Here is a 26,478-nt window from a genome sequence, read left to right as displayed (position 1 = left end):
TTCATAGCATACTCCATGAAAATACTACACTAACCATGAAAGCATTCACCAACGGCTTAAGTCAAGTAGGTTACACAAAGGCTATTCTAAAAAGGTCAAATGAAGTCAAGATGCACACGCCTTTAATGTCCCACAGTTTATTACATTTAACCCTTAATAACAGTCCATACATACAATGACAACCCTGTCCCTCCAACATGCTGAAACCTATTCTTCACTCTCCAACTCGCAGGCAGAGGAACTGAAATGTCAAGCAGCTATACATTCTCCTTCTCACTGGGCCTTTGTTTGTATTATATATCTATTTTTTAATTAATTGCTCCAAACCCAATTATACTCGGAATTACATGTTCACTCCTATATACGTAAAAGCACTGGACGTCTGAAAGTGACATTTCCTTTATGGCAATTAGCTGGATCCGAATAAAACAACTCTAAATCATCAACAAACTAACCCACACACATAATATTAAACCTTCACTAAGCAAGATTGTGACAGTACTGCACCCCCCACACAAGGGCTCTGGGGCTCTGGGACCCCCCCACAAAGAAAAGATTAAGCCATGTCAAAAATGTTTACAATGAATTATCTCAGCCTCATGGCAAAATATTACAATAGCATGAGATTATCTATAAAACTGCAGTATGCCACTGTATTGGAAATGTGGCAAAATGCTAAACGTGCTACTCGTCAACGTTTAGGGATTTCCAGAGGGATGTCCTGTCCATACTCTGAGCTATTTCAGGAGAGGTGACACACGAGTACGGTCTTAAAATGCAGCCAGGGCTGAGGGCCCTTGTAGAACTAATCAAACCTGACCCCACCTCCCAGCTCTTTCTCAGAACTGAACCGATGAACAGCTACTCCTATCACACAGGTCCACTATGACACATAGGTCAGCTGGCATCCTATTTTATATCCTTAGAAATATACTTCCTAGAACAGGCATCCCCATAATTCTATTTCTGTGTTTAGCAATCACCAGGGAGTCACAAACACATGCAAACTGTTGCTACATGCAATTCTTCAGTGGTCTTGATGCAGTCCCAAGACTTGTTTTCTTCCAGTAGTATCACATATTATAGTTGAATCTCAGATCCTTTTGGCCACATCATAGTCCTAAATATTATTATATAATTTCATAAACAGGGCTTTCTTCTAAACTCACCAAGAAAAACATAGCAATCAAGGCTTGCAGTGTGTAGGCCAAACACCAGGTGAATGTATACTGTAATTAGTTCAGCGTTGCACACTTTTCTACCCGTTCATTGACACCTTTCCAAATAATAAATAGCTATGTTTTAAATAGATACACATTAGCATAATCAGATACAACAACAAAGAGAGAGTCCAAATTGATAGAATTGTGGGTAAGTAAGCAGCATCACTCACTGAAGGTAGATCCCACAGCAATATTAATACTTCAACATCAGTGGACAAGACATGTACATAGTAAACACTCCTCTTAGGAAATAGGTCCCTTGTTTTGAGTCCACCCCACAGTTACTACAGGTTGTAGCTGAATGTTCAGGAGGTTAAGTTATGGACTGATCTGGGTTCAGGAGAAGAAGCTGCGGAGCTGGAACAGGAAGTTGTCCTCCTTGTGTTTACTTGTCCTGCAGCGGCCATTCATATAGTCCCAGGCAGAGCGCTTGCAGTAGTTATAGAAATGCTCTTCTGCTTTCTTCAGGGTGCCGTTCAGGTCCAGAGTGCCCTGCAAACTGCACAGAGAGAAACACGGAGCCAAAGACTGATGAGTCTGGTTGTATTGCTTTGTAATGGCAAGGCATATAGTAGCTATTTGTTTCAAAACAGGTAATCATAGAAATCATTTATATTTCAGAGGATGGACGGACGCAGATACTCAGACATTCAGACACACGCACACCTGTTGGTGAACTGGATGAGCTGCACGTCGTTCCTACACCTCAGCAGGGCATCTCTGTTGTCCAATAATATGGTGGCACAGATGAAGAGTTCAAAGGTGAACTCTGTGTTGACGGCCTGTGCCTCAGACACTGGTTTATCTTCTGGAACCATCCCAGAGCATCCGTTGCCACACAAACAAACATACAAATCACAAGAAGGACAACATACATTTTAGTCATTTAGCAGACGCTCTTATCCAGAGCGACTTACAGTTAGTGAGTGCATACATTATTTTTATTTGTTTTATTTTTCATGCTGGCCCCCCGTGGGAATCGAACCCACAACCCTGGCGTTGCAAACGCCATGCTCTACCAACTGAGCTACATCCCTGCCGGCCATTCCCTCCCCTACCCTGGACGACGCTGGGCCAATTGTGCGCCGCCCCATGGGTCTCCCACCATTGTTATAAGCAAATACAGAAGGACCAAAAGGGGCTTCTATAAGTTCATATTACCAATTGTATGGACATATACACTACATGGCCAAAAGTATGTGGACACCTGCTCGTTGAACGTCTCATTCCAAAATCATGGGCATTAATATGGAATTGGTCCCCCCTTTGCTGCGATAACAGCCTCCACTCTTCTGGGAAGGCTTCCACTAAATGTTGGAACATTGCTGCGGGGACTTGCTTCCATTCAGCCACAAGAGCATTAGTGAGGTCGGGCACTGATGTTGGGCGATTAGGCCTGGCTCGCAGTCTGCATTCCAATTCATCCCAAAGGTGTTCGATGGGGTTGAGGTCAGGGCTCTGTGCAGGCCAGTCAAGTTCTTCCACACCGATCTTGACAAACTATTTCTGTATGGACCTCGCTTTGTGCACGGGGGCATTGTCATGCTGAAACAGGAAAGGGCCTTCCCCAAACTGTTGCCACAAAGTTGGAAGCACAGAATCGTCTAGAATGTCATTGTATGTTGCAGCGTTAAGACTTCCCTTCAATGGAACTAAGGGGCCTAGCCCGAACCATGAAAAACAGCCCCAGACCAATATTCCTCCTCCACCAAACGTCACAGTTGGAACTATGCATTGGGGCAGGTAGCGTTCTCCTGACATCCGCCAAACCCAGATTAGTTTGTCAGACTGCCAGATGGTGAAGTGTGATTCATCACTCCAGAGAAAGCGTTTCCACTGCTCCAGAGTCCAATGGCGGCAAGATTTACACCACTCCACCTGACACTTGGCATTGCGCATGGTGATCTTAGGCTTGTGTGCAGCTCCTTGGCCACGGAAACCCATTTCATGAAGCTCCCGACGAACAGTTATTGTGCTGACGTTGCTTCCAGAGGCAGTTTGGAACTCGGTAGTGAGTGTTGCAACCGAGGACAGACGATTTTTACGTGCTTAAGCAATCAGCGGTCCCATTCTATGAGCTTGTATGGCCTACCACTTCGCAGCTGAGCCATGTTGCTCCTAGACGTTTCCACTTCACAATAACAGCACTTACAGTTGACCGGGGCAGCTCTAACAGGGCAGAAATTTGACGAACTCACTTGTTGGAAAGGTGGCATCCTATGACAGTGCCATGTTGAAAGTCACTGAGCGCTTCAGTAAGGCCATTCTACTGCCAATGTTTGGCTATGGAGATTGCATGGCTGTGTGTATCAATTTTATACACCTGTCAGCAACGGGTGTGGCTGAAATAACCGACTCCACTAATTTAAAGGGGTGTCCACATACTTTGTATATATAGTGTGTTTGAAACCATAGGCTGTGTACTGTTTCTTATGTACTGTCACACACGTGACATGTCACTGTCTCACTAGCCTGGGACTTGGCAGGAAGGCCACAGGAGACTACTGTCTCTCTTATACTGTGACTACCGTCTCTCCTATACTGTGACTACCGTCTCTCCTATACTGTGACTACCGTCTCTTCTATACTGTGACTACAGTCTCTCCTATACTGTGACTACCGTCTCTCCTATACTGTGACTACCGTCTCTCCTATACTGTGACTACCGTCTCTCCTATACTGTGACTACCGTCTCTCCTATACTGTGACTACCGTCTCTCCTATACTGTGACTACCGTCTCTCCTATACTGTGACTACCGTCTCTCCTATACTGTGACTACCGTCTCTCCTATACTGTGACTACTGTCTCACCTATACTGTGCCTGCGGGCGATCCTCTCCTGGTAGCGTGCGCGGTCCACCTGCTGGGAGATGAGCTCCAGGTGGTCACAGCTCAGGATCTCAAAGAGACGCAGGGCGTCACAGTGCTCAAACTCCCTCTGGAAACCCAGCAGCAGCCACCTGGGAGAGGGGACACGCATAAGTGTAAGTATACACATATTCATGCAAATACACCCCTTCAAATTAGTGGATTCTTCCATTTCAGCCATACCTGTTGCTGACAGGTGTATAAAATTGAGCATGCAGTCATGCAATCTCCATAGACAAACATTGGCAGTAGAATGGCCTGTACTTAAGAGCTCAGTGACTTTCAACGTGGCACCGTCATAGGATGCCACCTTTCCAACAAGTCAGTTCATCAAATTTCTGCCCTGCTAGAGCTGCCCCGGTCAACTGTAAGTACTGTTATTGTGAAGTGGAAACCTCTCGGAGCAACAACGGCTCAGCCGCGAAGTGGTAGGCCAACAAGCTCACAGATGGGAACGCCGAGTGCTGAAGTGCGTAAAAATCGTCTGTCCTCGGTTGCAGAACTCACTACTGAGTTCCAAACTGCCTCTGAAAGCAACGTCAGCACAATAACTGTTCGTTGGGAGCTTCATGAAATGGGTTTCCATGGCCGAGCAGCCACACACAAACCTAAGATCACCATGCGCAATGCCAATCGTCGGCTGGAGCGGTGTAAAGCTCGCCGCCATTGGACTCTGGAGCAGTGGAAACGCGTTCTCTGGAGTGATGAATCACGCTTCACCATCTGGCAGTCCAACAAAATAATCTGGGTTTGGTGGATGTCAGGAGAACGCTACCTGCCCCAATGCACAGCGCCAACTGTGAAGTTTGGTGGAGGAGGAATAATGGTCTGGGGCTGTTTTTCATGGTTCGGGCTAGGCCCCTTAGTTCCAGTGAAGGGAAATCTTAACGCTACAGCATACAATTGCATTCCAGAAAATTCTGTGCTTTCAACTTTGTGGCAACAGTTTGGGGAAGGCCCGTTCCTGTTTCAGCATGACAATGCCCCTGTGCACAAAGCGAGGTCCATTCAGAAATGGTTTGTTGAAATCGGTGTTGAAGAACTTGACTGGCCTGCACAGAGCCCTGACCTCAAACCCCATCAAACACCTTTGGGATGAATTGGAACGCCAACTGCGAGCCAGGCCTAATCGCCCAACATCAATGCCCAACCTCACTAATGTTCTTGTGGCTGAATGGAAGCAAGTCCCCACAGCAATGTTCCAACATCTAGTGGAAAACCTTCCCAGAAGAGTGGAGGGTGTTATAGCAGCAAAGAGGGGACCAACTCCATATTAATGCTCATTATTTTGGAATGAGATGTTCGACGAGCAGGTGTCCACATACTTCTGGCCATGTAGTGTATGTACTGCAAACACATATAGATGCAGCATATGCAAATGTATGTGTGTGTATGTGTGTACATGTGTATGTATGTGTGTGTGTGTTGTGTACCTGTGACAGAAGGTGAAACTCTCCATGCTATCTGTGATCAGGTGGGTGTGGAGCTGTGGGTCCAACTCCTTCAGCAGTGCCGCCTCCAGCTCTGAGTGGCAACAATCAAAACGTTAGAACATGTGTAATAACATTACCTTATTATCAAGTCTACCATATTATTACACATGTACAGAGAAGACAGACAAATAAAATAAAAACTTAATATTAAAACTAAAATCAAACCTATCTTCCTGTGCAGGCCGTCAGCGCGGAAGTCCTTGGAGAACTTCTCCATGTAGCAGGAGAAGCTCCAGTAGGTGTCCACCTCAGAGTCCAGCACCTCCAGGAATCGGCTACAAAGGTCATTCATCCCCTGGGCATAGCTCACCTCTGACACCCAGCACATCAGCATGACACACACACACACACACACACACACACACACACACACAGTATGACGAAAGTAAGTAAATACAGTTACTTTATCTTACTACTAAGACTAAGGGGATAATCTGAACATGAAATATGTAAATTGCTAACTTTATTGTACATTTTGCATTTATTTCCACGGCAGATAGGCGTGAAAACGTCCACGCACATTTGTCAAGTTCAGATTGTGTCATGTTACTCCTCCAACATATATTTCTCCACTAGAGGGCTCTCTAACGACACTATTTCTTTCAGTGGTTGGGTGACAACCGGTTAGTGACTGATGACCAGCATACAGTATTTGCAGCATTAAAAACTGAGACAGGCAGGATCAAAGATAAACAGAGAGAGAGAGAAAAGAAAGAAAAAAATGAGACAGAAGAGAAAGAGAGACAATGGAAGAGAGAGAGAAGAGAGAGAGATTACCTGGATGAAAAGCAGCATATGTGATGAGAATATCCCTCAACACCAGCAGATTGCCTAAGCCTTCACCCCTGTAGTAGCAAACAAACCATCAACACTAGGGTTGCAAAGGGAGAGAATGTTACTGGTAACTTTACCAGTAAACTACTGGTATTTGGACACTTTCCAGGATTTTTGGTAATTTTCATAACATGTAAAAAATAAAATGATAAAATAATCCTTAATATAACCCATTAATTTATGAATACAGTTGGTGTTTAATATGAGGATTTCAGCATGGAATATCCTTTATATATTTTTGTACACTTTTATTTATTTTACTACGGGTATGTCAATTTGTCTTTGTTGTAAATGTTTTGGGGCCGAACTGGTGGCAGTTGTGAAAAAAGTAAATAGTTGGAAGAGCTGCAGAGATAATTGCAAACGATGTCCTCGTTGTTTAGATGCTTTTTTCCTTATTTAGGCTATTTTTTCCTGAACCATTTGGTCTATTCACTAGAACAACGGTTCCCCAACTCGGTCCTGGGGCTCCCCCTGGGTGCACATTTTTGTTTTTGCTCTAGCACTACACAGCTGATTCAAATAATCAAAGCTTAATGATGAGTTGGTTATTTGAATCAGCTGTGTAGTGCTAGAGCAAAAACACAAAGGTGCACCCAGGGGGGTCCCCAGGACCGAGTTTGGGAAAACCTACACTAAAACAGGAGTTCCCAAACTTTTTTTTTGCGACCACACCATGTAAAAATAGTGATGTAATCAAAGGCCAATGTTTACTTTTAGAATTGGGGCTATGGCAGTCTATTAGAAATCAGTTTGAGAGTACTTTTGACAGTATTTCAATCTGAAGGAAGTATGGTTTGATGTGACTGAAATGCATCAGAAAGGTATTGGGAAGTTCAGAAGATCATCAGGCAATAATTGTGTATGATATTCTGTGTAGAAAATAACATCATCATTGATGATATTCTTTTCCCCCCAGTCTGATTTAGTAAACAGAAGACTCATACGTATTCCTGAGAGTCTTATCTGTCAGTGAAGGGGTCATAATATTTTGTAGCTTAAACCGTTCTAAAGATAGAGCCACATTTGTAGGAAGAAAACAGAAACTGCTCTGTTTATTACAACCGCAACTAACATCTACCGGAGGTTACTGAGTGCAATTATTATTTTATTTTTGTAGATTTTCTCTCACGACCCCTAGTTTGGGAAACGCTGCAGGAGAAACTAATGGGCAATATGGACACGCAAATGAAAAGATTAAGATAATATGAATATTTTATATGAATCTATTTTTTTGTTATTTAAGTATAAATGACCTGTTAATTACTCAAATTACTTTGACAAAATCTGGTAACTTTGGTAAATCACCAGTAGTTTTGCAACCCTCATTAACACAAATCAAATACACTGATACCTCGTATAAAAAGACAGTGTGAACCTTAAAATGAGCAACTGCATGTAGCCTACTGGCTTTATATGGGTTGTAATGTCAAGCTGAAAACCTTTAACGTTGTAACTACATAGCCTTCTTATCCTAAAACCAACAACAGGTAGTCAGTGTGTCACTGCTTACACATGATGACAGAGAACCAACACTTAAGGCCCTACTCCAATATGCCCTGTTGATTTAAGTGTTGAACTGTTTGTAGCTGACAGCCGGCTTGCCAGAGGAGTTTAAACATAAATCCTGTTAACCTTCCTGTTTCTGCTAAGTGTTGAGCAATGTTCCCTGTAAAGGCTAACTGAAACCGAACTAATGTGTTCGCATACTCCCTCAAAAAACCTTCACTTGAAAAATGAGAAAAAGGTGGCAATAGTACTGTTTGTCCATTTTGAAACACCGTAGCCAGTATACACTTCCTCAAAATAGGATAACTCAAGAAATCTGTCATTCATTTTGACGTTTTTCCAGAGGAGATCTTAGTCTTGCAATTTTGCATCTGACTAGGATGTTTGGTGCAGTATTTCTCAAGTGAAAAAATCAATATATTGTTGAATGACAACAGGCACTGACAACAGACTTTGACTACCGACTTCGGCTTGCCTCTAAAAATAAAATGGTGTGCCCGAACAGCCGAAAAAACCCTTCCCTAAGTCCAAAACGAACAAAAACGTCACAAAATGTCATCATAAATACTGGATATAACTTACTATTTGATCACCCAAAAGTATTGATTATTCATCTGTGAGCTAATTTCATTGTCCCTCTGCCTCAATGTACAGAGACTGAAGTTGAACTAAAAGGGCGGACAATGAACTAAAGCGACTCACGAGTAGTAGGGTAGGTCTCTGTCTGTCCGAGGCACGTCCTTGTCGATAATTCGGATGGCCTCTTGGAGCTCCTCCAGATCAAAGGTCACCCGCTCAAACAACACCTGAGGTCAGGGGTCAGAGAAAGAAAGATATTAGTGGTCAGATGGACTATTTCTAAACCCCTGTGTCATCATCTCAGACTTAGGTCTGTAACATACTGTAGATTATAAAGGTCTGTAAGACATGTCAACCTCTGAGAGTGTGACCAGCTGTTTAGAGATTGTAAAATATAATACTATATATAATATTCAGTAATACAATGACAGAGTGGATTATATTGACATAGGCATGTCCATGACTAAAACACACAGTTTGTTAGCCTAACACCCATATCCTGGTGCAATATAAACTGACAACATTTAAAACAACCCAAAGCAAAATTACTGTAGTAAATTTGCAACGCATAGCACTCCTCTTGAACATATTAACTACAGTGCCTTGCAGAAGTATTAATCCCTGTTGGCGTTTTTCCTATTTTGTTGCATTACAACCTGTCATTTAAATTGATTTTAATCTGGATTTCATGTAATGGACATACACAAAATAGTCCAAATTGGTGAAGTGAAATGAAAAAAAATAACTTGTTTCAAAAAATGCTTAAAAATAAATAACGGAAAAGTGGTGCGTGCATATGTATTCACCCTCTTTGCATTGAAGCCCCTAAATAAGATCTGGTCAACCAATTACCTTCAGAAGTCACATAATAGTTAAATAAACTCCACCTGTGTGCAATCTAAGTGTCACATGATCTGTCACATGATCTCAGTATATATATATATATATATATATATATATATATATATATGTGTGTGTGTGTGTGTGTGTGTGTGTGTGTTCTGAAAGGCCCCAGAGGGCACCACCAAGCAAGCGGCACCATGAAGACCAAGGAGCTCTCCAAACAGGACCACTTTAAGCCGTACACTCCACAGAGCTGAGCTTTATGGAAGAGTGGCCAGAAAAAAGCCATTGCTTAAATAAATAAATAAGCAAACACGTTTGGTGTTCGCCAAAAGCCATGTGGGAGACTCTGGTCAGATGAGACTAAAATTGAGCTTTTTGGCCATCAAGGAAAACGCTATGTCTGGTGCAAACCCAACACCTCTCATCACACCGAGAACACCATCCCCACAGTGAAGCATGGTGGTGGCAGCATCATGCTGTGGGGATGTTTTTCATCGGCAGGGACTGGGAAACTGGTCAGAATTTAAGGAATGATGGATGGCGCTAAATACAGGGAAATTATTGAGGGAAACCTGTTTCAGTCTTCCAGAGATTTGAGACTGGGACGGAGGTTCACCTTCCAGCAGAACAATGACCCTAAGCATACTGCTAAAGCAACACTCAAGTGGTTTAAGGGGAAACATTTAAATGTCTTGGAATGGCCTAGTCAAAGCCCAGACCTCAATCCAATTGAGAATCTGTTGTATTACTTAAAGATTGCTGTACACCAGTGGAACCCATCCAACTTGAAGGAGCTGGAGCAGTTTTGCCTTGAAGAATGGGCAAAAATCCCAGTGGCTAGATGTGCCAAGCTTATAGAGACATACCCCAAGAGACTTGCAGCTGTAATTGCTGCAAAAGGTGTCTCTACAAAGTATTGACTTTGGGGGGGTGAATAGTTATGCACGCTCAAGTTTTCTGTTTTTCTTTTTGGTTTTATTTCTTGTTTGTTTCACAATAAAAAAATATTTTGGTAGGCAACTTGAAGGAGCTGGAGCAGTTTTGCCTTGAAGAATGGGCAAAAATCCCAGTGGCTAGATGTGCCAAGCTTATAGAGACATACCCCAAGAGACTTGCAGCTGTAATTGCTGCAAAAGGTGTCTCTACAAAGTATTGACTTTGGGGGGGTGAATAGTTATGCACGCTCAAGTTTTCTGTTTTTCTTTTTGGTTTTATTTCTTGTTTGTTTCACAATAAAAAAATATTTTGGTAGGCATGTTGTGTAAATAAAATGATACAAACCCCCCCAAAAATCTATTTTAATTCCAGGTTGTAAGGCAATAAAATAGGAAAAATGCCAAGGGGAGTTGAATACTTTCACAAGCCACTATGGATAGGTGAATGGTCAATAGGGAAGGTGTATGGTAATTTGAATCTCTTATACTCAATAAAAATGCAAAGCGGGAGAAGCGGTTAAACCATGTATTTTGCAGGGAGTTTTGTGTACTTTCTGAGGCTGGTGTTTTACCTGGGCCTGTAGCTCCAGGAAGGACAGCCTCTCCCTGACCTCATCACTCTGGTTCTGAGCCTGCAGCTTTACTCTCTCCTGCCTCACATCGAAGTACTGCACCGCTGCCACCAACTCAGCTAGAAACACACACAGGGAGGTAGAAAGAGAATGGGAGGCAGGTGAGCGAGAGTGAAGGAAGCAACGTTACAGGAGGAACCGGGGAGAATTTACGAAATTGGTTGAGCTCATAGATTCCAGCATAAAGTTGATGAGTCTAGAATGAGGTGCTGAACAATAATATATTTTGTACACTAGATAGCAAGAGAAAGAGAAAAAGAGAGAGAGAGTACAAGTTTATCTACATCCGGCCCCTACATCCGGGCCCTACCATCGGTGCCATTTAGACGCAGGCGGACGGCGGCAGGAAATAGCTGCTGCCACTTCCTCTTCATCGCATGGTAGCGGACCTTGAGCTGCTCCTGCAGTAGGGGACGCTCCAGAGAGGTGGAGCTGCAGGGGTACATCCCAAACAGGAAACGCCACACCGGGCCACGCTCCGAAGGGGACACGCCACCTAGACACATTCAGCACAGGTTGAATCCAGATACTTTACAATGGCTTCTTTCCCCCTGTGTGTTCTATTTCCTCACTCCTCATCCTCACTGATGGGAAACAACTGGATAGGTGAGAGATGCAATGACATGTCCACTTGGTGTTCTGGATTGGTAGGTCTCTCTTTAGCTTTTCAACAGAATCAACTCAGGTTATAATGGTCAGACCAGGACTTTTGCATCATTTCACAGGAAAGTGAAGACTAGACTAGAACTAAAATATAAAAGACAAGCTATTGGATCACTTGGCCTCTGACTAGATAAAGTGGCTAATTTATTTATTCTAGCTCATTTATCCCTAAACAAACTAGGCTTCTCAAGGAATCTGAGTGGCTTATATTGGTTAGTGTGCAAAACAAGTCTTTAGCCCCCTTCTTAGATATTTGACAGGGATCATTATATAATGTTTTTGCACCATAGTCACTGCAGCTAATGATATTGCGCCAGAGGAGAGAAGGAATGTGCATCAATGAAAGAGAGAAAGAGGGAGAGGGGGGAGATGATTTTTCCGTGTTCCTGGTTATGTTTTTCATCAACACAATCACAGTAGTAACCCCTCTGTATCAGTATACCATGTACCTAGCTCACAGAGCTCTACCTTGCGTGCAATGGAAGCCTCATGACTCTCTCTGAGCTTTTCAGCATGACGAAGCCCCAGGGGTTCCCAAGAACTAAAGTCAGTGGGGGTTCAGTGTTTACAGTCAACACTATGCACCCTGAGTCCTACCTCTCGGTCATATACTGTAGCTGTTTCCCCAAACCACTGATACAGGGTCAGATATTTTGTCGTCCCTAAATGGTTAAGGTTATGATTGGTAGTTGGATAATCTGATCCTAGATCTGTAGTTAAGGTCCATTTCACCTTGAAAACCACAAGTGAAGGCCCTGAGTGTACCGGTGACTGTAACTTACTTATGGAGCATTGATGCAGATAGAAGCTAGAAAGTATACTGTACCCATCTATTCACCCATTCATACACTCCCCTCTTGTTTTCCCTCAGGAGTAGCTGTGTGTGGGCTCTTGATGTCATACCCACAAACCATGACTGATGCATTTCATGTGAATCTCATGATTTTTCCTCCCTCTGAAAATAATCTGTCAGATCACACCAAAGGTCTTGACTGATAACTGTAAAACCAAACCATTGTCTGTTTCTAAAAGTCATGTTGGGAGTCTTTGCTTGAGGGGCCTCAGTGAGGTTTCATACATGGCTCTAGAGAATGGTTGAACTGTACTGCAGTCAGCTAGCTCCTCAGGCAAACATCACTTGACTTGTAGATATTGATAGAGCAATACCAAATATGGGAAACCCAGCACTGGGAAACAATTTAACTTTACTTAATTTAAACTTTGTGATAGGCTCCAGCATACTGGTCCATAATGTTTGAATATTAAATAATTTTCAATCAATTAATATGTTGAATTATGAATTGCTGAATTTCTCTTTAGAATATCGTATCCTGTTTTTGTTTTTTTTATCCTCCCATCCTTACCATTCTTGAAAATGTGCATCCGCAGCCTGGACTCGTCCACTCTCCCCTCTTCGTCCATAACGCCAGGTAACCCGAGAGGTGTCGTGGATGGAGCAGGTGCGTTTACCGATGGTACTTTCAGCTGGTCGCCAAACTCTGCGGTGACATTATTCACAGGTGAACTTCTTTCCGTTAGTCCATTCTTTCCCTTTGTTTTATGGGGAGTCCCACATACCCCGAGTTCTTTGGCGGTACTTTCACAAACGGGAATATTGTGCGCAGGTGAGGGCGGGAGCCCGTTCTCCTGTAGAGTGTCCATTATGTATATTCTCACCAATGACAAGGAGTGTAAAACACTATCCCTCCTCGTGAAACCGCTTTGAGTGTCTGCTACATTTGTTTGTTTACAAAAAAAAAATACGTTCAGTTGTACGTTCCTTTCAGTTTTCAGTTTCTGTTTATGATGCCCTGCGCTCCGATTTTAAATGGAATATCCTTCAATACACAGAAGTTAGGACATTTTCCAGTTCAGGCAGGAATCCATATTGTGTGAGACTTCTATGCTCTGCCCACTTTAAACCTCCCGACCAAAGTTCTTCCTGTGAGTCAGTCATATGACTGAACCTTGCTGATTTGTGTGTGTGGCCTACATTCTAGGTTTTATGTCGGGTTGAAAGCCGCAATTTTTCCGCTACAGGAGCATTTTAACACCACCTAGTGGTTTTATTTACAAGACAGCTCTGTCTACTGTCTAGGGCTAGGCTACCCATGGTCAGTCTGTCATAAATAAACTTTGAAAGTGAAACGCCTTCATTCATATTCTTGGCTTCTTATGATGGACTAGGCACAGACAATCTAGTCTAAACTGCTCTTTTGTCACCCAACACCCAAACTGAAATCATTAGATTTCTTCCCACACTGTGAATGGAAGTGGTCTGGGAAATGCAGATTCAGTGCAACACTAAAAGTACAAACTAACGACCAATATAATGACCATACAATATTTGTGGACTTTTTTATGAATTAATTGGATGACTACTTAACATTTTTTATTTAACCTTTATTAAATCGTCCAAATGAAAACTTTAGGAACTGATTGTGAGGCCTCCAAGCACTATGACGACCAACAGCTTCACTGCCAGCAAAGCATAAAAATTAAATAGTTGCATCTCTGAAGTATTCTCCTCTTCTGTACCTTAAAAAACCCCAAATCATATTGAAAACATTAACTACAAAGGGATGGACAACATCATCTCTATGATAACTTGATACCTTTTGAGCAATACAATAGTAAGGTAATACATTTGATATTATTTGGCCTAATATGTGAAAAAATGTAGGTGTGTTACCTGGGATAACTGAGGTAAATATTAACCCATAAGGTGTAGGCTTAGCCTCGCTGATGAGGAGTCTTGTCCCATTGCCATGGTACTGCTTGTCCTTCCCATTGACGAAGCACTGCAGAGTGCAGAAGTAGTAGCCAGTGTCATTCAGCTCTAACCAGGTCATCATGATGCTTGTGTCTGTTGTGTTCAGGTCATATGTTTTCTGAAACCTCCACTTGAATCGGGGCAAGTCACCCACCTCCCTCCACTCCTTCCTCTGGCCATGAGTGGCCGTGTTGATGTACCACTCTGCCCTGCAGCTAGTGATCAGCTCCCCGCTGTCCGACAGGACACGGCATCCAATGGAGACAATCTGGCCCAGTGTGCCGGTCACCACAGTGTCCTGGTCCACCCATACATGACAGAAAGCCTGATGAGGGACTGGACAACAGAATAGACAAATACATGTGACAAATGGTCTCATTATGGTATAAATAACTATATTCCTGTCAAGGGGATTACTTTCTTTGTCATCAAGACAAAGGAGAGTATACAAAAGTGAAACTAGATGCACCTGTGTAGATCTCTCCTATAGTCAACATTGGGGTTTGTGTCTGCCAACTACACAAAACTAAATAAAAAATCAAACAATATAAAACCATTACCTTTGAGAAGGATGATCACAATTAGGACAATGTGCAAGGTAGTCATTCCTTAGGTCAACAAGAAGAGCCAAATAATTAGCATGTTGTATGATACTAAAAGTCAGATTTTGTGGGTTGAATACTGGAAGAATTCCATCCAGATAAGAGATTCAGAGAAGAAATGTAATAAATGTGTCATTAAAGTCTTACCTCATGCCCCCAAATAGTACTGCAACAATTACGATAACCAACTTTACTTCCTTAAGTTCATTTCCTGATGCTCTACCTACACTCTGAGGTAATATGTTTTCTAGATATGAGTCAAACCCACTGTGGTTTCCAATGTAGCTTTGTGTAAACAAATGTCAATGGGACGGGGATATCAGAAATACTTAATGTGTATGTTTAAATCATTGACCTTGCAAAGGCCTAAACAATATAAAAGTGGTTGTGTTGTTCTACTTTAAAAGTACCAGAGAGGGGTGAAAGATAGAGAGGGGGGAGAGAAAGACAGGGAGGGGTGAGAGAAAGGGAGAGAGTTTATATGAGAGATTTTTTCTGCGTTCCTGATCATGTGTCAGTTACACTCATATTCACCCTCACTACCCCACACCCCCCACCCCGTGGCAGCCCCTCTCTAGCAGTAGACCATGTACCTAGCTAACAGAGCTCTACCTTGTGTGCAATGGAAGCCTCATGACTCTCTGAGCTTTTCAGCATGACAAAACCTCTTCAGCAACCACAGGTTAGAGACCTTGGGTCATCTCTCTCTCTCTCTCTCTCTCTCTCTCTCTCTCTCTCTCTCTCCTTCTCTTTCTCCCCCGCCCCTCTCTCCTTCTCTTTCTCCCCCCCCCCCTCTCTCTCTCTCTCTCTCTCTCTCTCTCTCTCTCTCTCTCTCATCTCCCTTACTGGGAGAGAGAGAGAAAAGAGAGAGAGAGAGACTCCCCAGCTAGCATATTTGGTTCCTTGAAAGTTGTGGGAACGTACATTTTTGGTTACCCATTGGTTCTGGGAATGAAGCCATAAGTTTCCTGACCGGTAAAACTGAATGTTTTTTAAACTTTCTGAGAACGGAAGTGAAAACTTTATCTGTTCTGGGAATGTTCATTTTTAGGGTACAGGGAGGTTCTGAGAACGTTTCATTATTTTTTACATTTTAGTCATTTAGCAGACGCTCTTATCCAGAGCGACTTACAGTTAGTGAGTGCATACATATATACAGTATATCCCTTCAAAATTAGTGGATTTGGCTATTTCAGCCACACCCGTTGATGACATGTGTATACAAATAGAGCACACAGCTCCAGTTCTCTGGAGTGATAATCACACTTCACCATCTGGCAGTCCGACGGATGAATCTGGGTTTGGTGGATGCCAGGAGAACGCTACCTGTCCGAAAGCATAGTGCCAACTGTAAAGTTTGGTGGAGGAGGAATAATGGTCTGGGGCTCTTAGTCAACCCTGAAAGTTTTCCTGGGAGGTTTTATTAACGTTATGAGAACAAAAATTATAGGCTATTTGAAGGTAATTAAATACGTTCTGAGAACATGTTTCAATAACACTGCTAGCTTAGTTTTAAACACAGATAGGACACATGGAAATTCATTTGTTAAGGCTTTTTTATGTGTTTTTTATTGTTGTGGCACGGCATCGGTGAGATTCAAACATATGATCTTCTGTTTTCTAGTCATGAAATTAGTCCACTGCGCCACCAGGATATACAAACAGGCCAAATTTAAAAGGAAACAAGCACTCATTAAGATTAGGTGTCGATAGAGAGAGTTTTGTTGATGCTGAGAACTGAATGTTTTTTAATTTAAAAAATGTAACGTTCTTGCCTACAATTTTTTTCTTGTGGTTTTTATGGAAACTTTTCTTAATGTTCTGAGAACATTACTTTAAATAGAACCATGAGGAAACCTGTAGAAAACGGTATGCTGAAGTACTGAAATTCCCACCTAAGAAACATACGGTTCTCAAAACTTAATGTGCCAGCTGGGTATCCTGCACCATTCCCAGAATGTTGTGGGAAGGTTGTATGCAAAATAACCATAGGACACCCACACTCTCACCAAGCTCTAAGAAACATATGGTTCTCAGAACGTTATGTGCCAGCTGGGTATCCTGCACCATTCCCAGAATGTTGTGGCAAGGTTGTATGCAAAATAACCATAGGACACCCACACTCTCACCAAGCTCTAAGAAACATATGGTTCTCAGAACGTTATGTGCTAGCAGGGTCTCAAGTAATTATCACATTCAGTTTGCACATTTACACAAAACTTCCTCAAATTCCTTTTTTCGTTCAACCACCATCATTGTTAAGTAACAGGAAATATACACACAATACTTTTGACACCACTCTTGTTATAACTGCTTGTCATACATTTTACCGTAACCAGTTGGCTTTTAAGATATGTGCCGGTGCCATGGTCACTGCTAGTGTTTTCCTTGGTCCTGTAGCCTTCTGTTTTGGCACCTCTTTTCACCACACAGTGAGTATCCTCCGTGGATTAGAGTTTTTATTTTGTTATTGCTGTTGTTTTATTTTGTTGTTGCTGAACCAACATTATTTCCCAATGCTTTACAGTCTATGCTATGCTTGTTGGTCAGTGGTAATGTTGTATTTGGTTGACACAATTATGATGGTTGCGCCATCTGACACCAGGCATCTTTAACAAATGTTTTTTAACAATATTAGGAATCTGGTGTGTCATTTGTTAGAGTTAACTTTAAAATATCTCTGTTGGACCAGATGAGACCATTAATGTGGATTGAAATGATGCTCATTTTGTCTCAGGCCTCTGGCGCTAGTGGTAAGTGATTCATTTTTATGTCAATACGCACTCAGTGTTTCCTTATACTATGCCTAAACAACACGAATTGAATAATCCTAATACTTTTGTTGTTAATTCAAACACAGGTGTGGATTGGAAAGCTAATTACCCAAAGGTTGTTTTTACCAATATGGAAGATGATGTGACCATACCATGCAATGTTACCTATCCCACATCCCCATCTAAAAAGCCTATCCAGGCCTACTGGAAACGCCTGGGACCAACTGAACTAAACATCACTGATAATGACAAGAATGAATTCCTCTATCACCCCAACAACACATTCGTCATCAAGAGTTTTCAGACCAGGACCATGCTGATAGGAAATGTCAGTAAGGGAAACTGCTCCCTGGAGATCAAGAGAATTCAAAATGGCGACATGGGGCCCTTCTACTTCAGAATTGCCACTGGAGCCAACAACTTCAGTTTTATTAAAGAACTTGTCTACATTAACATATCTGGTAAGCAGTAGAGGATGCAATATAAAGTGGCTTTGTTCAGTGCAGTGTCATTCATTTGATTTGGAGGAAACTAATCCCTACTGTATTTTTCCATTCAGGAACCTCCGGGACTATTCCAACCATACCAAAGGACAAGTCAAACACAGGTGAAATATTCAGCTTAGAATTTTCATATACACACAGAATTTAAACTGTTGCTCTGAATCAGATATTACTTTAGAAATGACCAGTGAACCTGACACAGTTGATAACAGCAATAACAATGCCTTTGTCAAAGGTGAAAGATGGGCTGATGTTGTTTTGTCTTCTTCTCAGGTGATTCCACGACTACTGTCCCACTAACCACAGAATGTAAGTAGACTCTCAGGGCCAGTTTCCCAGAACCAGATTAAGCCTAGTCTTGGACTAAAAGGCATGCTATATCTTCAGAAAGTATTCATACCCCTTGACTTATTCCACATGTTGTTGTGTTACAGCCTGAATTCAAAATGGATGAAATATTTTGTTTTCTCTCACCTATCTACACCACAGGAGGTCGTGGCACCTTAATTGGGGAGGACAGGCTTGTGGTAATGACTGGAGCGGAATTAGTGGAATGGTATCAAATACATTACATTTACGTTTACATTTGAGTCATTTAGCAGACGCTACATCAAACACATGGTTTCCATGTGTTTGATACCATTCCATTTACTCCGTTCCAGCCATTATAATGAGCCGTCCTCCCCTCAGCAGCCTCCACTGATCTACACACAATACCCCATACTGAGAAAGAGAACGTGTTTTTAGAAATGTTAGCAAATTTATTGAAAATGAAATACAGAAATATTTTATTTACATACAGTAAGTATTCACACACCTGAATCAATACATGTTAGAATCAGCTTTGGCAGCGATTAACTAGGCAACACAGGAACATTCAATGTCGTCTTGGTAAGCAACTCCAGTGTATATTTTGCCTTGTATTTTAGGTTATTGTCCTGCTGAAAGGTGAATTTGTCTTCCAGTGTCTGTTGGAAAGCAGACTGAACCAGGTTTTCCTCTAGGATTTTGCCTGCGCTTATCTCCATTCCGTTTATTTTTTTAAACTCACTAGTCCTTGCCAATGACAAGCATAACCATAACATGATGCAGCCACCACCATGCTTGAAAGTATGAAGAGTGGTACTCAGCGATGTGTTGTGTTAGATTTGCCCCAAACATAATATTTTTTATTCAGGACATACATGTCATTTATTTTTTATTTTTTTGCAAACAGGATACATGCTTTGGAATATTTTGTATTCTGTACATGCTTCCTTCTTTTCACTCTGTCATTTAGGTTAATTTTGTGGAGTAACTACAGTGAGGGAAAAAAGTATTTGATCCCCTGCTGATTTTGTACGTTTGCCCACTGACAAAGAAATGATCAGTCTATAATTTTAATAGTAGGTTTATTTGAACAGTGAGAGACAGAATAACAACAAAAAATATCCAGAAAAACGCATGTCAAAAATGTTATAAATTGATTTGCATTTTAATGAGGGAAATAAGTATTTGACCCCTCTGCAAAACATGACTTAGTACTTGGTAGCAAAACCCTTGTTGGCAATCACAGAGGTCAGACGTTTCTTGTAGTTGGCCACCAGGTTTGCACACATCTCAGGAGGGATTTTGTCCCACTCCTCTTTGCAGATCTTCTCCAAATCATTAAGGTTTCGAGCCTGACGTTTGGCAACTCGAACCTTCAGCTCCCTCCACAGATTGTCTATGGGATTAAGGTCTGGAGACTGGCTAGGCCACTCCAGGACCTTAATGTGCTTCTTCTTGAGCCACTCCTTTGATGCCTTGGCCATGTGTTTTGGATCATTGTCATGCTGGAATACCCATCCACGACCCATTTTCAATGCCCTGGCTGAGGGAAGGAGTTTCTCACCCAAGATTTGACGGTACATGGCCCCGTCCATCGTCCCTTTGATGCGGTGAAGTTGTCCTGTCCCCTTAGCAGAAAAACACCCCCAAAGCGTAATGTTTCCACCTCCATGTTTGACGGTGGGGATGGTGTTCTTGGGGTCATAGGCGGCATTCCTCCTCCTCCAAACACGGCGAGTTGAGTTGATGCCAAAGAGCTTCATTTTGGTCTCATCTGACCACAACACTTTCACCCAGTTCTCCTCTGAATCATTCATTGGCAAACTTCAGACGGGCATGTATATGTGCTTTCTTGAGCAGGGGGACCTTGCGGGCGCTGCAGGATTTCAGTCCTTCACGGCGTAGTGTGTTACCAATTGTTTTCTTGGTGACTATGGTCCCAGTTGCCTTGAGATCATTGACAAGATCCTCCCGTGTAGGTCTGGACTGATTCCTCACCGTTCTCATGATCATTGCAACTCCACGAGGTGAGATCTTGCATGGAGCCCCAGGCCGAGGGAGATTGACAGTTATTTTGTGTTTCTTCCATTTGCGAATAATCGCACCAACTGTTGTCACCTTCTCACCAAGCTGCTTGGCGATGGTCTTGTAGCCCATTCCAGCCTTGTGTAGGTCTACAATCTTGTCCCTGACATCCTTGGAGAGCTATTTGGTCTTGGCCATGGTGGAGAGTTTGGAATCTGATTGATTGATTGCTTCTGTGAACAGGTGTCTTTTATACAGGTAACAAGCTGAGATTAGGAGCACTACCTTTAAGAGTGTGCTCCTAATCTCAGCTCGTTACCTGTATAAAAGACACCTGGAAGCCAGAAATCTTTCTGATTGAGAGGGGGTCAAATACTTATTTCCCTCATTAAAATGCAAATCAATTTATAAAATTTTTGACATGCGTTTTTCTGGATTTTGTTGTTGTTATTCTGTCTCTCACTGTTTCTTTGTCAGTGGGCAAACGTACAAAATCAGCAGGGGATCAAATACTTTTTTCCCTCACTGTATCAATGTTGTTGTTCCATCCTCAGTTTTCTCCTATCACAACCATTAAATTCTGTAATTGTTTTAAAGTCACCATTGGCCTCATGGTGAAATCACTGAGCGGATTCCTTCCTCTCTGGCAACAGAGTTAAGAAGGATGCCTGTATCTTTGTAGTGACTGGGTGTATTGATACACAATCCAAAGTGTAATTCATAACTTTACCATGCTCAAAGGGATTTTCAATGCTGCTTTTTTTTACCCATCTACCAATAGGTGCCCTTATTTGCAAATCATTGGAAAACCTCCCTGGTCTTTGTGGTTGAATCTATGTTTGAAATGTACTGCTTGACTGAGAGACCTTACAGACAGTTGTATGTGTGGGGTACAGAGATGAGGTAGTCATTCAAATATCATGTTATACACTATTATTGCACACAGTGACTTGCAACATGTGACTTGTTAAGCACATTTTTATTCCTGAACTTATTTAGGCTTGCCATAACAAAGGTGTTGAATACTTACTGACTCAAGACATTTCAGCTTTTCATGTTTTATTAATTTGCAAACATTTCTAAAAACATAATTCCACTTTGACATTATGTGGTATTGTGTGTAGGCCAGTGACACAACATCTCAATTTAATCAATAAAACATTCAGGCTGTAACACAACAAAATGTGGAAAAAGTCAAGGGGTGAGAATACTTTCTGAAGGCACTGTATTTATTCTACAACGCCCGGAAATCTGCCCCTTTTATTCTCTATACCCAATGCACTAGAAGACCAGTTCTTAAAGCCTTTAGCCGTATCCTTATTCTTTTCCTCCTCTGTTCCTCTGGTGATGTAGAGGTTAACCAAGGCCCTGTAGCCCCCAGTATCACTCCTACTCCCCAGGCGCTATCATTTGTTGACTTCTGTAACCACAAAAGCCTTGGTTTCTTGCATGTTAACATTAGAAGCCTCCTCCCTAAGTTTGAGTTATTCACTGTGTTAGCACACTCCGCCAACACTGATGTTCTAGCAGTGTCTGAATCCTGGCTTCAGGCCAGGATACCAAAGATTCAGAAATGTCCATTCCCATCTACAACATTTTCCGTCTAGATAGAACTGCCAAAGGGGGCGGAGTTGCAATCTACTGTAGAGATAGCCTGCAGAGCTCTATCATACTATCCAGGTATGTGCCCAAACAGTTTGAGCTTCTACTTTAAAAAATCCACCTTTCCAGAAATAAGTCTCTCACTGTTGCCGCTTGCTACAGATCCCCCTCAGCCCCCAGCTGTGCCCTGGACACTGTGAATTGTGAATTGATTGCCCCCCATCTATCCTCAGAGTTCGTATTGCTTGGTGACCTAAACTGGGATATGCTTAACACCCCGGCCGTCCTACAATCTAAACTAGATGCCCTCAATCTCACACAAATTACCAAGGAACCTACCAGTTACAACCCTAAATCCGTTAACATGGGCACCCTCATAGATATCATCCTGACTAATTTACCCTCTAAATACACCTCCGCTGTCTTCAACCAGGATCTCAGCGATCACTGCCTCCTTGCCTGCGTCCGTAATGGGTCCGTGGTCAAACGACCACCCCTCATCACTGTCAAACGCTCCCTAAAACACTTCAGCGAGCAGGCCTTTCTAATTGACCTGGCCCGGGTATCCTGGATGGATATTGACCTCATTCCGTCAGTAGAGGATGCCTGGTTGTTCTTTAAAAGTGCTTTCCTCTCCATCTTAAATAAGCATGCCCCATTCAAAAAATGCAGAACTAAGAAAAAATATAGCCCCTGGTTCACCCCAGACTTGACTGCCCTTGACCAGCACAAAAACATCCTGTGGCGTACTGCATTAGCATCGAACAGCCACCGTGATATGCAACTTTTCAGGGAAGTCAGGAACCAATATACACAATCAGTTAGGAAAGTATAGGCTAGCTTTTTCAAACAGAAATTTGCATCCTGTAGCACTAACTCCAAAAAGTTCTGGGACACTGTAAAGTCCATGGAGAATAAGAGCACCTCCTCCCAGCTGCCCACTGCACTGAGGCTAGGAAACACTGTCACTACTGATAAATCTACGATAATCGAAAATTTCAACAAGCATTTTGCTACGGCTGGCCATGCTTTCCACCTGGCTACCCCTACCCCAGCCACCAGCTCTGCACCCTTCCGCTGCAACTTGCCCATGCCCCCCCCCCCCCCCCCCCCCGCTTCTCCTTCACCCAAATTCAGATAGCTGATGTTCTGAAAGAGCTGCAAAATCTGGACCCCTACAAATCAGCTGGGCTAGACCATCTGGACCCTTTCTTTCTAAAATTAGCCGCCGAAATTGTCGCAAACCCTATTACCAGCCTGTTCAACCTCTGTTTCGTATCGTCTGAGATCCCCAGAGATTGGAAAGCTGCCGCGGTCATCCCCCTCTTCAAAGGAGGTGACACTCTAGATCCAAACTGTTACAGACCTATATCCATCCTGCCCTGCCTTTCGAAAGTATTTGAAAGCCAAGTTAACAAACAGATCACCGACCATTTCGAATCCCACCGTATCTTCTCCGCCATGCAATCTGGTTTCCGAGCTAGTCATGGGTGCACCTCAGCCACGCCCAAGGTCCTAAACGATATTATAACCGCGATCGATAAAAGACAGTACTGTGCAGCCGTCTTCATCGACCTGGCCAAGGCTTTCGACTCCGTCAATCACCGGATTCTTATTGGCAGACTAAATAGCCTTGGTTTCTCAATTGACTGCCTCGCTTGGTTCACCAACTACTTCTCAGATAGAGTTCAATGTGTCAAATTGGAGGGCCTGTTGTCTGGACCTCTGGCAGTCTCTATGGGGGTGCCACAGGGTTCAATTCTCGGGCCGACTCTATTCTCTGTGTATATCAATGATGTCGCTCTTGCTGCTGGTGACTCTCAGATCCACCTCTACGCAGACGACACCATTTTGTATACATCTGGCCCTTCACTGGACACTGTGTTAACAAACCTCCAAACGAGCTTCAATGCCATACAGCACTCCTTCCGTAGCCTCCAACTGCTCTTAAACGCTAGTAAAACTAAATGCATGCTCTTCAATCGAACACTGCTTGCACCTGCCCGCCCGACTAGAATCACTACTCTCGGCGGGTCTGACTTAGAATATGTGGACAACTACAAATACCTAGGTGTCTGGTTAGACCCTAAACTCTCCTTCCAGACTGACATTAAGCATCTCCAATCCAAAGTTAAATCTAGAATCTGCTTCCTATTTCGCAACAAAGCCTCCTTCACTCATGCTGCCAAACATGCCCTCATAAAACTGACTATTCTACCGATCCTTGACTTTGGCGATGTCATTTACAAAATAGCCTCCAACACTCTACTCAGCAAATTGGATGTAGTCTATCACAGTCCCATCCGTTTTGTCACCAAAGCCCCTTATACTACCCACCACTGTGACCTGTACGCTCTTGTTGGCTGGTCCGCGTTACATGTTCGTCGTCAAACCCACTGGCTCCAGGTTATCTATAAATCACTGCTAGGCAAATCCCTGCCTTATCTTAGCTCATTGGTCACCATAGCAACACCCACCCGTAGTATGCACTCCAGCAGGTATATCTCACTGGTCATCCCCAAAACCATTACCTCCTTTGGCCGCCATTCCTTCCAGTTCTCTGCTGCCAATGACTGGAACGAACTGCAAAAATCTCTGAAGCTGGAGACTCTTATCTCCCTCACTAACTTTAAGCATCAGTTTTCAGAGCAGCTTACCGATCACTGCACCTGTACTCAGCCCATCTGTAATTAGCCCACCCAACTACCTCATCCCCATATTGTTATTTATTTTGCTAATTTGCACCCCAGTATCTCTATTTGCACATCATCTTCTGCACATCTATCATTCCAGTGTTAATACTAAATTATAATTATTTTGCACTATGGCCTATTTATTGTCTTACCTCCATAACTTACTACATTTGCACACACTGTATATAGATTTTCTATTCTGTTATTGACTGTACGTTGTGTTTATCCCATATGTAACTCTGTGTTGTTGTTGTTGTTTTTATTGCACTGCTTTGCTTTATCTTGGCCAGGTCGCAGTTGTAAATGAGAACTTGTTCTCAACTGGCTTACCTGGTTAAATAAAGGTGAAATAAATAAATAAAAAATCAATTTGAGAAAGGGTCTGTTGATTTAGCTGGTAGCCTAGCAGTTAAGAGCGTTGGGCTGGTAACCGAAAGGTTGTTGGTTTGAATCCTCAAGCTGTGAAAAATCTTGAGCAAGGCACTTAACGATAATTGCTCCTGTAAGTCGCTCTGGATAAACGTGTTTGCTAAATGACTAACATAAAAAATATAAATGTAAAGAGTGAATTAATAAATATTCCTCAGTCCTAATCAGAATCTTTTTCACAGTGCGTGAGGAAGGGCTGTCCATGACCATATCTATTGCCATTGCGGTCCCAGTGGTTGCAGTTCTACTGGTTTCTGTATTGGGGAGTGTTTGGTTCTTCAAGTACAGGAAAAGGTGGGTCCGGTTGATGGGTGTCCCCAGAGGGATACTCTCAAGTTTGACTGAAATTGATCCATTTCTTTAGCAACATGATGTCCTCTGCCTTCTATTAGTCATTGCAGATACATTTTAAATATATTTTTCCAACATTCACTAAAATAACAACAGAATTGATTTTATAGGTCCAGGTGTGTCATCACTAAGCAAGAGTCTGGGTATTATGCTAATTTCACCATGACAACTCCAACGACCAAACCTGAAAGGTATGCTTAAAACTATGAAACATCCTTCAGTAAATTGCTAGTTTGACATATTTCGTTTTTTCTTCTGAACGTTACTCTAAAATGTGTTCTTTGAGTGGACCTATAGTGTCAGTGAACTACTTGTCTTCCCCTATCTCCACAGAGTCAAAACTACAAAGAAGAAAGATGATGCCCAAGTTCCTCCTCCAAAGGTCATCGATGAGCCCGTCTATGGCAACGTCCAGGTACATTACAGCACCCTGAGCAGATCTGTTTTAAACTGACAGTATATATATAGTTTATAGTGATAGTATACGTAGACTGTTGATAAGTCATCAGCTTTGGACCTGATGGTCTTTACCCACTGGGCACACACTGGTTGACTCAACGTTCCCACGTCATTTCAATGACATGACATTTAAGCAACGTGAAATAGACGTTGAGTTGACGACTGTGGCCAGTGGGTAATATATATGTTTACCATGTTGGCCATTTAGTGTTGTGCTCATAGCTTCATGATATATTCCTTCCCTGCCTGATTTACCCATTTCTCTTTACAGTATCCAAACGATCCGATGGACGGTATGGATCAAATGGACAGTGTATATGCAAATGTGGATGATATAAAACAGTGATAAAGCCGCAACTCAGACATCAGCATTGC

At 42.5% G+C, this 26,478-nt stretch overlaps 3 protein-coding genes across 4 annotated transcripts; 1 reads left to right on the top strand and 2 right to left on the bottom strand.

The window, feature by feature from the left end:
• Positions 1–50: 50 nt before the first annotated feature.
• Positions 51–13,505, bottom strand: LOC311140502 (uncharacterized protein). Of its 2 annotated transcripts, XM_084175586.1 has the most exons (10): positions 12,948–13,505; positions 11,231–11,416; positions 10,861–10,979; positions 8,631–8,734; positions 6,363–6,430; positions 5,751–5,897; positions 5,526–5,616; positions 4,036–4,184; positions 1,890–2,031; positions 51–1,722 (listed from the first exon to the last, which is right to left on the bottom strand). In XM_084175586.1, exons 1-10 carry the CDS (start codon positions 13,243–13,245, stop codon positions 1,560–1,562), a joined length of 1,467 nt encoding a protein of 488 aa, XP_084031712.1. In that variant the 5' UTR covers positions 13,246–13,505; the 3' UTR covers positions 51–1,559. The 2 variants fall into 2 exon arrangements, with proteins under 2 accessions (XP_084031712.1, XP_084031713.1); XM_084175587.1 differs by lacking the exon at positions 11,231–11,416 and having other exon boundaries at positions 52–1,722.
• A 506-nt stretch (positions 13,506–14,011) lies between these two features.
• Positions 14,012–14,962, bottom strand: LOC311139372 (uncharacterized protein; the record flags this gene model as incomplete). Its single annotated transcript, XM_084174241.1, has 4 exons — positions 14,012–14,121; positions 14,276–14,384; positions 14,511–14,692; positions 14,917–14,962. The coding sequence occupies 4 exons, from the start codon at positions 14,960–14,962 to the stop codon at positions 14,012–14,014; spliced, it is 447 nt and encodes a 148-aa protein (XP_084030367.1).
• Positions 14,963–17,297: 2,335 nt separating this feature from the next.
• On the top strand, positions 17,298–26,478 carry LOC311139905 (uncharacterized protein). Its single transcript, XM_084174902.1, has 9 exons — positions 17,298–17,390; positions 17,651–17,711; positions 17,819–18,193; positions 18,292–18,339; positions 18,509–18,544; positions 25,476–25,587; positions 25,755–25,835; positions 25,978–26,059; positions 26,375–26,478. Exons 1-9 carry the CDS (start codon positions 17,325–17,327, stop codon positions 26,447–26,449), a joined length of 936 nt encoding a protein of 311 aa, XP_084031028.1. The 5' UTR covers positions 17,298–17,324; the 3' UTR covers positions 26,450–26,478.

This window comes from Coregonus lavaretus, assembly GCF_964263955.1.
Source record: "Coregonus lavaretus genome assembly, chromosome: 13".
Taxonomy (NCBI): Eukaryota; Metazoa; Chordata; class Actinopteri; order Salmoniformes; family Salmonidae; genus Coregonus; species Coregonus lavaretus.
The sequence above is the reverse complement of the archived record's forward strand: the minus strand, read 5'-3'. Positions and strand labels throughout refer to the sequence as shown.